The 15,018-nt window shown below is 40.4% G+C and overlaps 1 protein-coding gene across 2 annotated transcripts in view; it reads left to right on the forward strand.

Moving 5' to 3' along the window:
* Positions 1-11,519, forward strand: part of LOC107554353 (ETS domain-containing transcription factor ERF-like) — a 29,567-nt gene extending 18,048 nt beyond the window's left edge. Inside the window, exons 2-5 of one of the 2 annotated variants that reach the window (XM_016236840.1) lie at positions 114-348; positions 7,101-7,216; positions 7,319-8,256; positions 8,345-11,519. In XM_016236840.1, coding sequence (XP_016092326.1) covers positions 114-348; positions 7,101-7,216; positions 7,319-8,256; positions 8,345-8,902 — 1,847 coding nt within the window. In that variant the 3' untranslated portion in view covers positions 8,903-11,519. The remainder of the gene's footprint in view (positions 1-113; positions 349-7,100; positions 7,217-7,318; positions 8,257-8,344) is intronic. The other variant, XM_016236841.1, reaches the window with a different exon arrangement.
* Positions 11,520-15,018: the final 3,499 nt, after the last annotated feature.

A 15,018-nucleotide genomic window follows, 5' to 3' on the forward strand; every position in this document is an offset into this window, starting at 1 on the left:
TTAATTGAGATAAGATGTGGTGAAACATGCCCTCACCTTACTCTCGCCAAACGTTGGCTTAGATTGCATGGAAGTGGCAAGACTTTCAAGTGTGTTTTGTGTCTGACCTCTAGGGTTTACCTTCCCAGACTGGGCCTACAAGCCGGAATCAAGTCCTGGTTCCAGACAGATCCAGCTCTGGCACTTCATCCTCGAGCTGCTGCGGAAGGAGGAGTACCACGATGTCATCGCCTGGCAGGGGGATTACGGTGAATTCGTCATCAAAGACCCGGAGGAGGTGGCACGACTGTGGGGCGCCCGCAAGTGCAAGCCCCAGATGAATTATGACAAGCTCAGCCGAGCACTCAGGTGAAGACTAAATCTGCTTATAAAATCCCATCGCAATGGACAATAACATTGTGTATTAGAAGGACCTCTGCCGCTTTAAATACTCGCGCTTTAAAGTCAGATGGATTCTGATTGGCTGTCAGTCAAGTAATTCCTATAATATTATATCTGTTTCTCATTATCATTATAGCGGTGATGTGGATGCCGCTGTTGTCATTGAATTAGAATGATTACTAACACATTAGTTATATAGTTAGCATTGTAGTCATCCTTGGTGTGCATGGGCCTTATCACTTTTGGTAACATGACAACTTAAGATAGCACGCTAGCTTAGCAAGATGCTGACACACTATGCCAATAGATAGTAGATATATACTGCATATTCAATCATTGTCATCATTCAGTTGTGCATAGAGTGTCAACTAGACATGCTAGCATAAATGTAGAACGTTAGCTTAACAAAATGCTAACAACCAGACTGATGATGCATATTTATGCTAACATAAAATAGCATCATAGATTAGCAACTTGACAACATCAGATTATTGACATCAACTGTGAATGTTAGTCAAGTCTCTCTTGTGGTTCATTTTAGTGTTTGTGTGGTAACCATTAGCTGAGTTGCTTCCCATGAAGAGCAGTTCATCTCTCTCACTTTAGTCCATTTCAACTCTCTAGAGTTTGGAATAAAGCTAATAAATTTTGTACAAAATCAGCATTTTGTAGCTGTAAACTAAAGCTTCCAGTAGGCTTGCCGCGATAGACGGTGCTGACGGTGATACCGGTGTTAAGCCGCAACACCGGTTACGTCACTTGCCCACCGCGTCACCGACCCCCACCGTTGTTTCGATTTTTTTTATAGTAATAAAAATCATTTAGTTCAGTAAAAGAACAGACACTACAATTAAAAACTGAACGCGGCTACTAAATGCAGCATGCCGAACGACAATAGCATCACAGATCAGATTTCATTTCTCCAGTGAAGGAGAGCGAGTCGAGCTGACTGACAAGAAGAGTGGGGTGAGACAGACAAGACGATCGCGGATGATTTAGTTTCGAAACGAAATCGGTGGGAAAATTTCCTCACCGTCACAACCCTAGCTTCCAGCTCAAGGTAAAGTAGGCTAATAATGCTGCCAGTTTTATCTTTGCTCAGTCTAGATAGAGCGCTTTGTTTCTCTGATGATTTTATGTGCTCTTGTTCTTGTTACTGACTTTGTGTCTTTCTGTCTTAGTGTTCCTCCCAGTATACCATTTTTCTGCCTTTTCCTTTTTCTGTCCTCGTCTGTCATCCGCAATCTGCCTGTTTGTCTGTCTCTTCGTGTTATTCAACACTTTGGACTGGTCACCATGGCAACCTGCAGATGCCCACTCAAACCTACTAAACCTGCCTTCACCATCCCAGAATAATCAAGCCCACTTAGCGCTCATCAACCATCACTTACAGGACTAGTGTGCATCCTGTACTTCCGAGAACTCTTTCATTTCTCAAAGAGAAATATGGACATATGAATGAAAGAGGAAGGGAGGGGGAAGAAGAAAGGCAACAGAAAGCTGTGTACAGTTCAGATGTGAACCAGAAAGTTCTTTTGTGAATTTGCCTCTGTTCAACACATGTGGAGGACACAAAACATGTCCTCTAAGTTAACTCTGAAAAATATGCACACGCACACATACATTCTACTGTGACCTCACATTGACTTATTCAAGCTCTGTTTAAAGGGTTAGTTCACCCAAAAATGAAAATTCTGTCATTAATTACTCACCCTCATGTCGTTCCACACCCCTAAGACCTTTGTTCATCTTCAGAACACAAATTAAGATATTTTTGATCAAATCCAATGGCTCAGAGAGGCCTCCATTGACAGCAACGCCACCCAAACTCTCAAGATCCATAAAGGTACTAAAGACATCGTTAAAACAGTCGACGTGACTACAGTGGTTCTACAATAATTTTATGACGCGACGAGAATACTTTTTGTGTGCAAAAACAAAAATACAGACTTTATTCAACAACCTCTTAGAAACACGTAGAACACGGAAGCCTTCACTGTGCTTACTGCGTTAACCAGGTAAGGATAATGACAGGTTCTACGTCAAAACGGCGGCTCATTATTGGACGGCTCCTGCATCAGCATCACACGCATGCGTCGCGCTGCGCACATGTGCAGCTTTGGCCAATAGTGAGCCGGCGTTCGGACGTAGAACACGGAAGCCTTCACTGTGCTTACTGCGTTAACCAGGTAAGGATAATGACAGGGAAGAGAAGAGATTGCTGAATAAAGTTACTATTTATGTTTTTTTTTTGCGCACAAAAAGTATTCTCGTCGCGTCATAAAATTATTGTAGAACCACTGTAGTCACGTCGACTGTTTTAACGACGTCTTTAGTACCTTTATGGATCTTGAGAGTTTGGGTGGCGTTGCTGTCAATGGAGGCCTCTCTGAGCCATCGGATTTGATCAAAAATATCTTAATTTGTGTTCTGAAGATGAACGAAGGTCTTTGGGGTGTGGAACTACATGAGGGTGAGTAATTAATGACAGAATTTTTGGGTGAACTAACCCTTTAAGCTGGCTTTCTTCATTCACGTAATTGTGAATTTTGGGGCTTTATTAGGGGTGCTCCGATCAGGATTTTTTGAGGCCGATCACAGAAAGCAGAATCTGCCGATACCGATCTTTTTAAAGCCTTCTTTGTATCATTTATAACTATTTATAGTGATACTCTAATCAGGATTTTTAGACATTCATTTTTGAAAATGGGGGGAATTCCCCTCTTAAAGCAGCTTTCACACAGGAGTCCGCTACTGATCCATGGCTGTTTACCACAAACACAACATTTATCCATTATTTCAAATCCAAACATTGTCACTGAAAATGCTTTTTCAGGATTGCAATTCTTTTTTTTTTTTACACAGTACAGTAATAGTCTTTCACAGACATGTTTCTAAACAATAAATATAAGCAACACATCATTCAATGCTTTTTACTTTTGCGTTTACTTCTAGATTTATATATTAAGTTGCTCAACCAAGTGGCAAAACATTTAAACTACTCTTCTTACGTTATCACAAACTTACCATTGACCGAAATAGTCAGCTGTACTGCCTTTCCTTTTGCATTTAAATCTTTATTACGAGCAATCCTGCCGTTCATAAAGAACTTTGTTTTCCTACCTCCACGAGTGCCATCTATTATTGCCTTGTTTATCTAAAAGTGCTCTTTGCCTTTAAACCTAGCCAAAAAGCCATATGTGTTGACTGAAACACAGTAGACTTTAATAATATGCATTTATGGTGTAATTAATGCATTACAATTCAGCACTGTTACTTTAATTCAGTGCTTGCTGTGCAGTGTGCACGCTTTTTTTAATATTAACATGAGCTCGGAAAAAATATGCACCACATTCGCACTGCAAACGGAGTAATGTGAACCTGGCATTATGTGTGTGCGCTGCGAGTGTGCATGAGCGCACGGTCTCCAGGAGAGCGCAAGAGTGCTGAATGGTTAAACACTGGCAAAAATTAAAAAGTAATGCAATTTATAAACTTTAGTGACGATGTGACACTGCCTCGATTGTGCAAGTGACAATTCCTGTGTCAACTGTGCAGCGTGCAGACGCGATGTGGTGATTTGAAGACATTTGCATATTTTGAGAGCGCGAGCGCTGATCCACTCACGGTGTTTGTGAAATTACGGTTTTGAAAATAAGGTTTTCAAATAACTTTCCAAGTTATTTAATTAAGAAATATTATTTTATATATAGCATTATAATTATTTCACCAACGCCGCACAGATACGGTGCCGCTGCATGTCATGCCAAACCTTCTCACGGCAGGCGCGTCATCAGCTTGAGATTAGTTTTTTTTTTAGATCGGCCTTTTTAGAGACCGCTGATCCCAAATCGATTATCGGCCGATAGTGATCGGTAGCCGATCAATCGGAGCACCCCTAGGCTCTATACTTGCACTGATTTCTAGTCCCACACGGAATCCTCTGACAAAACCTTTGCAGATTTCTGCAAAAAATTGATTGCCCAGTGTTTTTGAAATTCTACAAATCTTTCATCCTTTGTATTTTTGTTCAGGCAAACATCACAAATATACTTGGGTTTACGGTTTTTGTTTTTTTTAAATGATTAACCTAAGTTCAAAATTTTGGTGTAACTTCAATCTAGCAACCAACCACAATACACTAGCAACACCCTGGCAACCATGGTAATTTGCATGATTGGTACATTGGTACTGAATGATTAATATTTATATGGTCCTTTAAAGGGATCATCGGATGCCCATTTGATATAAGTTGATATGATTCTTTAGGGTTTTAATGAAAAGTCTATAACATACTTTGGTTAAAATTTCTTAATGGTAGTGTAAAAAAAACAAATTTTTTACCCTGTCAAAATGAGCTCTGTTTTTAGCAAGCCATTCTAGTTCATGTTGCTTTAAATGCTAATGAGTTCTGCTGACCCCGCCCCTCTCTTGCGTGGGGTGACGAGCAGTACTGTTTACTTTAGCCGCGAAACTTGCTTACTAGTCCATATTAGGAAAGGTGATTTGCGAAGATTCATAAAAAACCCTTATACTCACTTCTGTAGATGTAGCTGGATCACGAATGATTCGCATGAACTTAAACGCATTTAGGCAGATCGGGGATTGGCGCATTCCCTTCAAAACGAAAGTAATGTTAATCCTCTGCGTCTTCAGCGGCTCAGATGTCGGGAGTAAATGACGACTGCTATGTTCATTATTACATCCAACAACAAAACACCTCAATTGCTTAATCGGAGATGTTCTTGTCTTTCCCTGCACCGGAGTCGACACAATGGCAGACAGCTCACTCAGGGCGGGTCGAAGGTAAGACGGCCTTGTCAATCAACTATCGTGGGATCGGCCTGTGCAGAACTACGTCACTCTGACAGGAATCTCAGAACAGCCTGATTTGAGAAAGGGGATTTAAAAAAAACTGAAGGATTTTTATCATTATAGGGTGGATGTGTACACACACTTCCAGCACACATTAATGTTCAAACAACAACAAAAGTGAATTTTGCATCCGATGACCCCTTTAAGGTGCATCAGTAAATCTGTGGTATTAGCATGGTACATTTAAAAAAATACCATCAGACTCTGTAAGTATATAATTGCATTTTAAAAGAGTTTTGAATAAATGTAACTTGAAGAGATGGTCAAATATGTACACTTTTGGCTAATTTCATCATGCTTTGTTCAGCTAACAATAACAGTACTTTCAATTTAGTTTACCAATTTTACTAGTAAATCTATTCTGCAGATTTTTTTTTTGGAAAATGTTTGAAAAGTGTTCACATTCAGCGTGAATCTAGTCATTTGGGAAAGAAAGGCTAAAAGGCATTCTCTCTCTGCTCACTCTTTCATCCATACCTAAGAGGTTGCACGTGTTCCCTTAATTCTCAAACACCATTCAGACAGACTTCAGGCTGCACAGGCGTCCCATTGTTGAGCTGCTGAAAATGAACAGACTGTAGGCCAACAGACAATGCAAAATAACATGTACACACTTGTTCTGTTTACCTGATAACCTGATGCCACTTGTAGACCATCATATAACCAGACCGTTGCTTTCATAATGGATGTCGTCCGTGTTAAGCTCAGTTAAAGTAAACAAAAGGTCATATGGATCAGCCGTTTTACTCAACAGCATATGTATTGCATGTATGTGAATGTCTGCACAACACGTGTGTGCAAATACAGACACGCTTAAGAGATCTTGTGCTCTTTTGAAGCAAGTTCAAATGCACTTCAAAGAGTGTTGTGTATGTGCCCTTTTCTCTGTTGGTTGAGTATGCGCCTGTGAACTTTTCAGTGCCCCGATTCACACATTGTATATCACAATCATGTCTTCTCACACATGTACTCTCCGCACCCTCAGTGACGTCTTAATTAAACACACAGAACCCATAAATCATCTCAACATCCAAAGCTTTAAATAGCCATGAAGTCATGTATCTGCTCTGCACATATCTAAATCTGGTTGGTTGAATCCTTTCATGTATGGGAGAAAATTAACATGTGTGTTATATATAATAACCTTCAGTGCTTCTTAATGATACAGTAATTACGTCAGGCTTTAACTGAAAAGGGTTTGGTTTTTCTCTCTTCGGAAAAGCTGGTCTGACATTTTGCTTCCTGACAGGTGCTGCATGTGATCATTTCACACGTGTTCACCACTTTACAACAATTGTGCCTACACAAAATTAAAATTAAGAAAATTGGTTAAGCATAAGAAGCAGTGTGCATGTGATCTGATCCAGGTCAATTGGATTTAATGTAATCCGCCGTTTAAATTATTATTTTTTGTTATTGTAAAGCCAGTCTAACTAAAGAAAAAATGTAGTGAATTTACTTTTAATATTTTTAATACAATTTTAAATATTAATATTGATATTATTTATGGAATTTACAGGTATTCAGAAGCTAATTTAAAATTAACAATTTGGGTTTTCTGTCCCAAGTTTTCAGTTTAAGCCAAGAATTTTCATTGTTGATGCATCATTTATTGCAAGAGAACTATGTTAATGTGTTTGAAAACCGATCATACTGTTTGTATTTGATTAAATGTGCAAATTCAATGCTTCTGTTGTAACCTTTTAATCTCTAAACTGGTCATTGCCTTTGCAAAGTTTAAGTGCAAGAATGTCAAATACATAAAAATGGGTGGCCTTCAACAAATTGTGACTCCTAATTATTGCTTTGGCAATTGTGTAACCATGCCAACACTGTCTCCACAGATACTACTACAACAAAAGGATCTTGCACAAGACCAAAGGGAAAAGATTCACCTACAAGTTCAACTTTAACAAGCTAGTGCTGGTCAACTATCCGTTCATTGACATGGGCTCTGCAGGTGAAGACCCCTGCTTCATAAACTCAATCTTTCTCAAACCCACCCATTTAGTTTGATGTACAAAGTAAAACAATTATTAACATTTCTCAACCTTTCTCATAGGTTCTGGTGTTCCACAAAGTGCACCGCCTGTCCCATCTGGTGTAAGCACTCATTTCCGCTTCCCTCCATCCACACCATCGGACATCCTCTCTCCTAGCGAGGAACTGCGCAGTCCTGGTGTCTTCAGTGCTGTGCCTCGACGCATTGCTCGTGGCTCTGTCTCCGACTGCAGCGATGGCACCTCCACCAACTCGGAGCTTGAGGAAACTGGCATAGCTCCAGGTGATGACCGCTCGGCCGACCGTGCCTTCAGAAACCTTCTCCATCCACGCTTGTCCCACGACTCTTTGTTCCGTGTGTACGGTGCACCGCCAAACCCAACTGGGCTCCCCAGGAGCGGGCACCTTGCGCCCCCACACAGGGTCCACCCTGAATCCTTGTCTCCATTCCCACTATCCCCTCTCCCAGGCCCTGGAGGCTTGCTGGTTCCTGCTCTTTCTCCAGCTCTCTCCATGACCCCTACATCTCACATGCCCTACACACCTTCTCCATCCCTGTCGCCCATGCTAGGCTCCCACTTCTCGTTCAATCCAGAAGACATGAAGCGCTACCTGCAGGCTCACACTCAGAGTGTCTACAACTATCATCTGAGTCCTCGTGCGTTCTTGCACTACCCCAACATCGTCATCCCCCAGCCCCAGCGCCCAGACAAGGGACTGGGAGGGCCAGCGGGTATAGGTCCACACCTGTCAAGTCACCTTCTGCACCACCAGGCTGAGGAGTCTCATCTATCTCCATTCAAGTTTAAGTTACAGCCCCCACCACTGGGTCGCAAACAGAGAGAAGGCCCAAACCCGGCTGGAGCAGGACATGCTCCAAATTCGGGAAGCGCTACTGCTTCCTTCTCTTACAGCAGGGAGCCTGGTTCAGCCTCAAACTCTGCTTCATCTGGAATGATGACCAATAACTCAACCCCAGCTGGTCCACCAAAGATCAAGGTATGTTCACCTTTAAAAAAAACTACACTGTAGCTCCTTTGAAAATGAAAATGGTTTTCTGTAATGCTCATTTTGCTTCCTTCTGTAGGTTGAGCCTATCTCAGACATGGAGTCGGAGGAAGAAGTTGAGGTCACTAACATCAGTGAGGAGGAGCATGAAGATGACGAATGTGATGTCTTTTCCCCTCCCCACCCCAATGGTGGCCTCGCCCCTCCACCCAACCACGATCGCATGACTGATGATGATGATCTTGAGGAAGACGTCTTCAAGACCCCAGCTGCCCCTACCTCAGGGGTTGGGGCAAATCTTTTAGGTCTTAAAGCAGAACCCCGAGAGCTAAACCTGGGCCAGGGCGCTCCCATTAGCCCCGGGGGTACACACTGCATCCCTCTGAAACTACGTTTTAAACGGCGCTGGAGTGAGGACCAGAGAATGGAGGCGGGAACCGAAGAGGCTGAGGATAAGAAGAGCAGGGCAGAGAGGGAGGAAATTACCCAGGAGGTGGAGCCTAAACTGGGGAAGGAAAATGGAGACCGGAAGAGTCCGGACACTTTGGCTGCACCCCTGGGGACGGGCCAGAGGAGGGTGAGCTCTGAGCTGCAGCGAGCGACAGCACAGCTGTCTTTAGAAAACAACATTTTCTGAAGAGGATGTGGTCAAACACAAACTTACCAACACAGAACTGTCCTCCTTAAGGGCTGAAGGCAGCTGTTGCTCTCAAAAGTTACGTGAAGACCATCCATTCAGCAAGTTCAGATGCCCAAACCACCTTTCAGACTTCTGTACATGCAGGTTCACTCACTTCAAAATTTTGCAACACTAAAAATGATTAATACTGACATCTTTTTAATGCATTTTAAGTAACCAGGCCCCTTTCTCAAGTTTAGCCAGAGCCACTTGCTTACCAAACCCATTCCTTTTTGTTTGCTGTGTTAGACTAACATCATCCCACTAGTCTCATTGAATTCTTGGACACTTTTTTTTACCCATAGAAGCTCTCTGTTAGGATTTAGGGATCAACCCAATACTTTTAATTTTTTTTAAATAAAGAGATTACAGAAGTGCCTAAACTAGACGTTGATGCACCTCTGTAAAATCTGGGTAAAGATGGTGGTGATACATTTTTTTTGGGGTCTTGTCGTTCATGCCCTTGAAATTTAGGGTCACAGGCAAGTGGACATTGACTTTTTTAAACAGACACTCTTGGATGAAGTGAAAAATGCAGGAAGGATGCTGGCCGACCCCCTACTCAATCATAGTTCTCAGACTCTGCGATTACAGACGCTCTTTCTTGTTTTTTGCATACCAAGATTCAAGTCCCAGACTTTTTGCAGAACCAGCTTGCCTTTCGCTCTCAAACCAGGACCTTCATGTCTCTGTCTTCAGAGCCATTAATGCTAGCGTGCTATCAGCCTTCACTCCCGGCTCCGGACACCAACTTGACCAGCTGTCCAGCAAGCTCAGCCGGCTGACGGGACCACTGAACAACCTCTTAACGTATCTTAACACATGTATATACATTGGGGGATTCATTTGATATATTTTAGTCCATCTTAATAACCACCAGCTGGATGACAAATGATAGATCACATGATTATTCTTTCTCCAACATGTTATTTATTTATTTTTCATAATGCAGTTGTAATGCTGAGGGAACGTAATAGGAACGTTGGGGCAACGTATCAGAGGGCGCTTTATGGTTTTAGCTTCGTAATCATCCCTAAAACCACTTAAACAATCCTGTACATCCTGCTGTTTTGTAAAGAACGCAAATCTTCATGGTTTGTTTAGCGGTAAATCTCAGGCATACCTCCCCACATCCCTTTTCCGCTATCCAACAGGTTGTCTTTGAATATAAAGCCTTCAGCTGAACAAACAATGTGCCTTTTTACAGAAAACTGACCGCCCAGTGCTTTTAAATAGGTTACTTTATCGACACGTACAAACTCACATAAAGGAGAGGCCTTCGAAACATGACCTCAAACACTGCTTTTATGCCTTATTTAGTTTTGTACCTTAAAAGAAACTATCCTAAATAAGATTTGCATTTAGAGTCCATATATTCTCACTTTAATAGTCATATATATTTGATAAAAGAACAAACGCTGGTTTTGATACAAATTATATTTCAGAAGGTAAATCTATATGGTATATCTATGTAAAGGGGATGTTTAGTTTCAGGGCCCTACAGTGCTTTACTGTGAAAGAAAAGTGTTGTTATAGACAAAGTTAAACATAACTGACCAATTGTAGAGAACCCTGATTGGCACAGCTGTACTTGGCCTTATAAGGTCTACGTATAGTTTTAACTCGACCCGTCACATTTGCGTTCTCCATCTCAGTCTCTCTGCAGTGTTTTAGTTGTAGGAGGCTGTTCATTATCTACGATTTTCTAGATTGAACAGGTAACACATCCTATTTGGCTTAGCTCCATTTGTAGCAAAATGCAGGGACTTCGTAGTCAACGACGTCCTCGAGAAAGGGACCTCACTTCACCAAACTGACAACTAGAAAGTGGACATTCAGCCTCTTAACCCTGATCCAAGGAGGAAGTATAGGACCTGACACACTTAACACTCATTTTTTTTTTCCCCCTCTTTTGACTTTTTTGGAGTTTGTTTGGCGGCCTTACACCGGTTCAGTATCTGTATTTTAACTGACAGCTGCCTTATTTGTTCGAAAATACTTTGTTTTCCTCTCATTCTCTATTTGATATAAAAAGTGCTGTTTTATTATACCTTTTTTGTTTATATTACCATTTATCATTTTAATGTTGATATTATTGCTGGTATTTCGTTTGTACCCCTTACCTGGATTTTAACCTGTTAAGATGAACATTTTAATAAAGCGTATTCCTGTACCCTCTTTGATACCATGATATAAAAGTGCTCTGGCTTTGTATTATTGCTGGTTTTTAGTTGTAATGAAGAAAACCAGGTGAAGAGGGAGGGTGACATTATGCTTTCACTTTTTTTTTTTTATTGTAATGTTTTTTTTGGGGCGGTTGTGTACATATATAAATATATATTTTCCATTTTGAGGGGATGTAAAAAAAAAAAGACAAATATTTCTTTGTGTTCAAGCGCTCTCCTTTTGCTTCTTAAAGCTTTCCATCTCTTTCTCAATGGTTATGTAATACTTTGTAAAGAGAGGCGAAACTTGATGTTACAAGGAACCATGTATACTTTAGTTTCTCGTGTGGTTTCTTTTGCTCTTGTAATTAAAACTGTAATCAGGGTTCATTAAAACCGGTAAAAACGGATCTGGATTTTTCGTCCTTCATTTACTCCCGATTTTTTCCTGTTGATGGTGTCTTGTATGTGGTAAACACTTAGAAATGCAACTAATATTTCAACATTTTCATTATACCATCTTTTAAACCTCAAAAAAATTGATTTCACTTGATTGATATATTGTGTTTTATTTGGAATCGTACTAAAGTGGCATACTGTGGTATTTTGGGACTAGTTGGAACAGAAAGCTCCTCAACAGGAATCCAGGCCTGTGCATGCACACATAAACACTTGTTTAATGTCTTTTCACGTTACCTGTGTACTCTAGTTGTTGTGTATGTTATTTGCAGTTATGCTGCACTTGGTTAACAAAGTACCGTGCAGAATTTGAGAAGTTTACCCACTTGTAATTATTTATAAAACAGCGCCCTCTGCTGCTAAATGTCGTTATCGGTCACTCTTGTTTAGAAGCGGTACTCGAGTCTCTTAAAGGCGAAGTGTCTCTTTTTTTATGTTTAAATACTGGCTTTGTCCAAATACCCACACTTGCAGTCTTTGCACTTGATTACTTAAATTAGTGAATCGCAACCTTTTGGCGTACCGGACCCCAGTCCAATTCAGAACCATCCTCGAGGACCCCCAGAACAAAATTGACTCGTATCATTTGTGTCTTTGTGAGGACCAAATGCAGTCAAGTATAATTCAAGTTAGCTGACTTGTCCAGTATTTAGCCATATCATCAGCTATATTGGAATTTTCTTTCATGGGAACATGTCATGTCAAAATATACAAAATTTATTAAAAAATTCATACTTTATACGGACCCCCTGGCCTTATGTCAAGGACCACTAGGGGTCCACGGACCCCTGGTTGAGAAACACTGACTTAAATGACATATTTCCTGTATTTGGCCGAAGTCTTCAAGTGAACTTTTCATTACCTGATGGGACACACTTGTAGTGTTGTAAAAATGCAAGTGTTTACACAGCTTTATTTTAATTTTAATTTGAAATACGTTGCATTTTAAAATCAACTTCTAAATGTCTGTCCAGTAGTCCCTATAACATGACATAATTTTAATTTGCGGTGCTTCTAATTAAGTGATAAAGCAGCAGTTGCACAAAATAAATATCACCACAACTCATCTTTGCACCAATAAAAGTAAAAACGCTGTTCTACCAAATTATTTGTTATATTTAATTATTACATTAATGTTTAACTCACATTGGAAAGGTTTCCGTGACCTCTCGCGAGATCTCGGCAAAAAGTCTCACGATTTATTTCTAGAACATGATGCATGATGGGATACGCTTAGCCTTGATTAGCGCTCTGGAGCGGTATTCGAGGTAGTGTGGATTTAGTATCCATTAAGGGCACTGCACTCTGGCGTTTTGAAGACATGGGACAGACTTGCACACTTACTTCCGGTCGCGCGCACGCGCTCTCAAGTGGCTAAGACCACAAGTGTGGGTATTTGGACAAGGGGACTGTCTCCCGTTCTAGTTTAGTAGTCATCATTAATCACTATTTTTTGCAATTCTGTTTAGTGGTGCAGAAACAGTTCACCTTTGAGCTAATGTTCATATCTTCTCTGAATAAAAATGAAGCTCCTTGTCGTGATGTTAATATGTAGGCCAACCCAGAAAGCTAATGCCATGGGTTTACTCCAAAGCGTTTTTAAATGAGCAATTTAAAGTTTAAATCAGAATTGAAACTTAAACTGTATGCAAGAAATCAACAAAGCGATCAAATCCCAAAAGTACTGTTTTTCAGGTATTAAGCAATTTATCATTTCTGATATGGGTAATATTAGTGTTCCAGTAGCCAAAAGCCAAAATTATATGTTTGATAATGTATCTTAACACATAAAATACCACACACCCAAAATATGTACCATGACATTCAGAGCAGCAACCACGACTATGCAAATATCACACATTGCATATTCTGTCAAGGATTTTAATCCCTTTGCACCATAGAAGTCTGATTTCTTTCTACACCCTGAAATAATAAAATGCTTTACAAAAGAGGAGGGGGTGGAGGAGTTGGGGTCACACACTGCTTGATTGACAGCGAAGCCTGGACGCTTGCTGTGAGGGCTCGTTGACCTGGTAAGGGCAGGTCAAAGGTTAAGTTTTGCTGGAAAACCAGTGGTTGGTTGTATCAAGGAGGCCTAATATGTCTGTGATTGTGATTGTTTGTGTGTTTTGAAGAGGCAGTGTGTATCTGTGCTATTTGACTTGATTGATTGACACTGACTGGCTTTATTTAGGCTAAATGTATCCAAATAAAAGAAACCGAGAATACAAAAGAGATTGCAGTTGTATAGCAGATTATATATAAATGAGACATAAATAAATAAATGTTTTAAAATTAATTAATTAATAAAATAATAATAATAAACATTTTAAATAAAAGTAGTTTAAATATAAAGAATAATATTTTAAATATATGTATACAGGGCCTAAAATTTACACTCGCCAAGCGCCAAATGCGAGTAAAAATCGGCGTTGGCGAGTATATGTTACACTGTTAGTCGCCAGTTGTTGGGTACAACTTTTACGAATTATAACAATGCAATGAAGTGAAAACAACAGCCAGTTTTTAAAGAGATTCGCTGTTTCTGACATAAGCGAATAAAATAATATTTTCCGAAGACAAGATCATCATAATTAGCTGTTCTGTCATAAGCGACAAGAGCGAATCAATAGGATACAAACGGGCTGATAAGGTCAGAGCAGTGTGATGGCCAGCTTGTCCCTAGACACGCTTCTAATAACTATTTATTGCTGCTTCATTTCAGAAGATTAACTTTTCCCTTCTTTATTCTTCATAACCCGAGAATGCGGCGACACTTGGGGTTATGCTGCCTAAACAGTGCAGTGAAGTATACAGGTACATCTAAAAAAAATTGAATATCATGAAAAAGGTCAATATTTTTTGTCACTCATTTCAGAAAGTGAAACCCATATATTTTATGGATTCATTACACATAGAGTGAAATTTTTCAAGCCTTTATTTCTTGAAATGTTGATGATTATGGCTTACAGATAATGAAAACCCAAAATTCAGTGTCTCAGAAAATTTGAATATTGTGAAAAAGTTCAATATTGGAAAGTCATGGTGTCACACCCTAATCAGCTAATTAATTACCTCAAAACACCTGCAAAGGTTTCCTGAGCCTTTATATGGTCTCTCAATCTGGGTCAGTAGGCTACACAATCATGGGGAAGACTGCTGACTTGACAGCAGTCAAAATTTCATTACTAAAGAAGCTGGTTGTTCACAGAGTGCTGTATCCAAGCATATTCATAGAAAGTTGAGCGGAAGGAAAAAGTGTGGTAGGAAAAGGTGTACCAGCAAGAATTTGGGGGAGCTTCACAAAGAGTGGACTGAGGCTGGCGTCAGCGCATCAAGAGCCACTACGCACAGACGAATCCTAGACATGGGCTACAAATGTCGCATTCCTCGTGTCAAGCCACTCCTGAACCAGAGACAACGTCAGAAGCGTCTTACCTGGGCTGTGGA

Source organism: Sinocyclocheilus grahami, unplaced genomic scaffold (assembly GCF_001515645.1).
Source record: "Sinocyclocheilus grahami isolate Dianchi unplaced genomic scaffold, SAMN03320097.WGS_v1.1 scaffold498.1, whole genome shotgun sequence".
In the NCBI taxonomy this organism is placed as follows: domain Eukaryota; kingdom Metazoa; phylum Chordata; class Actinopteri; order Cypriniformes; family Cyprinidae; genus Sinocyclocheilus; species Sinocyclocheilus grahami.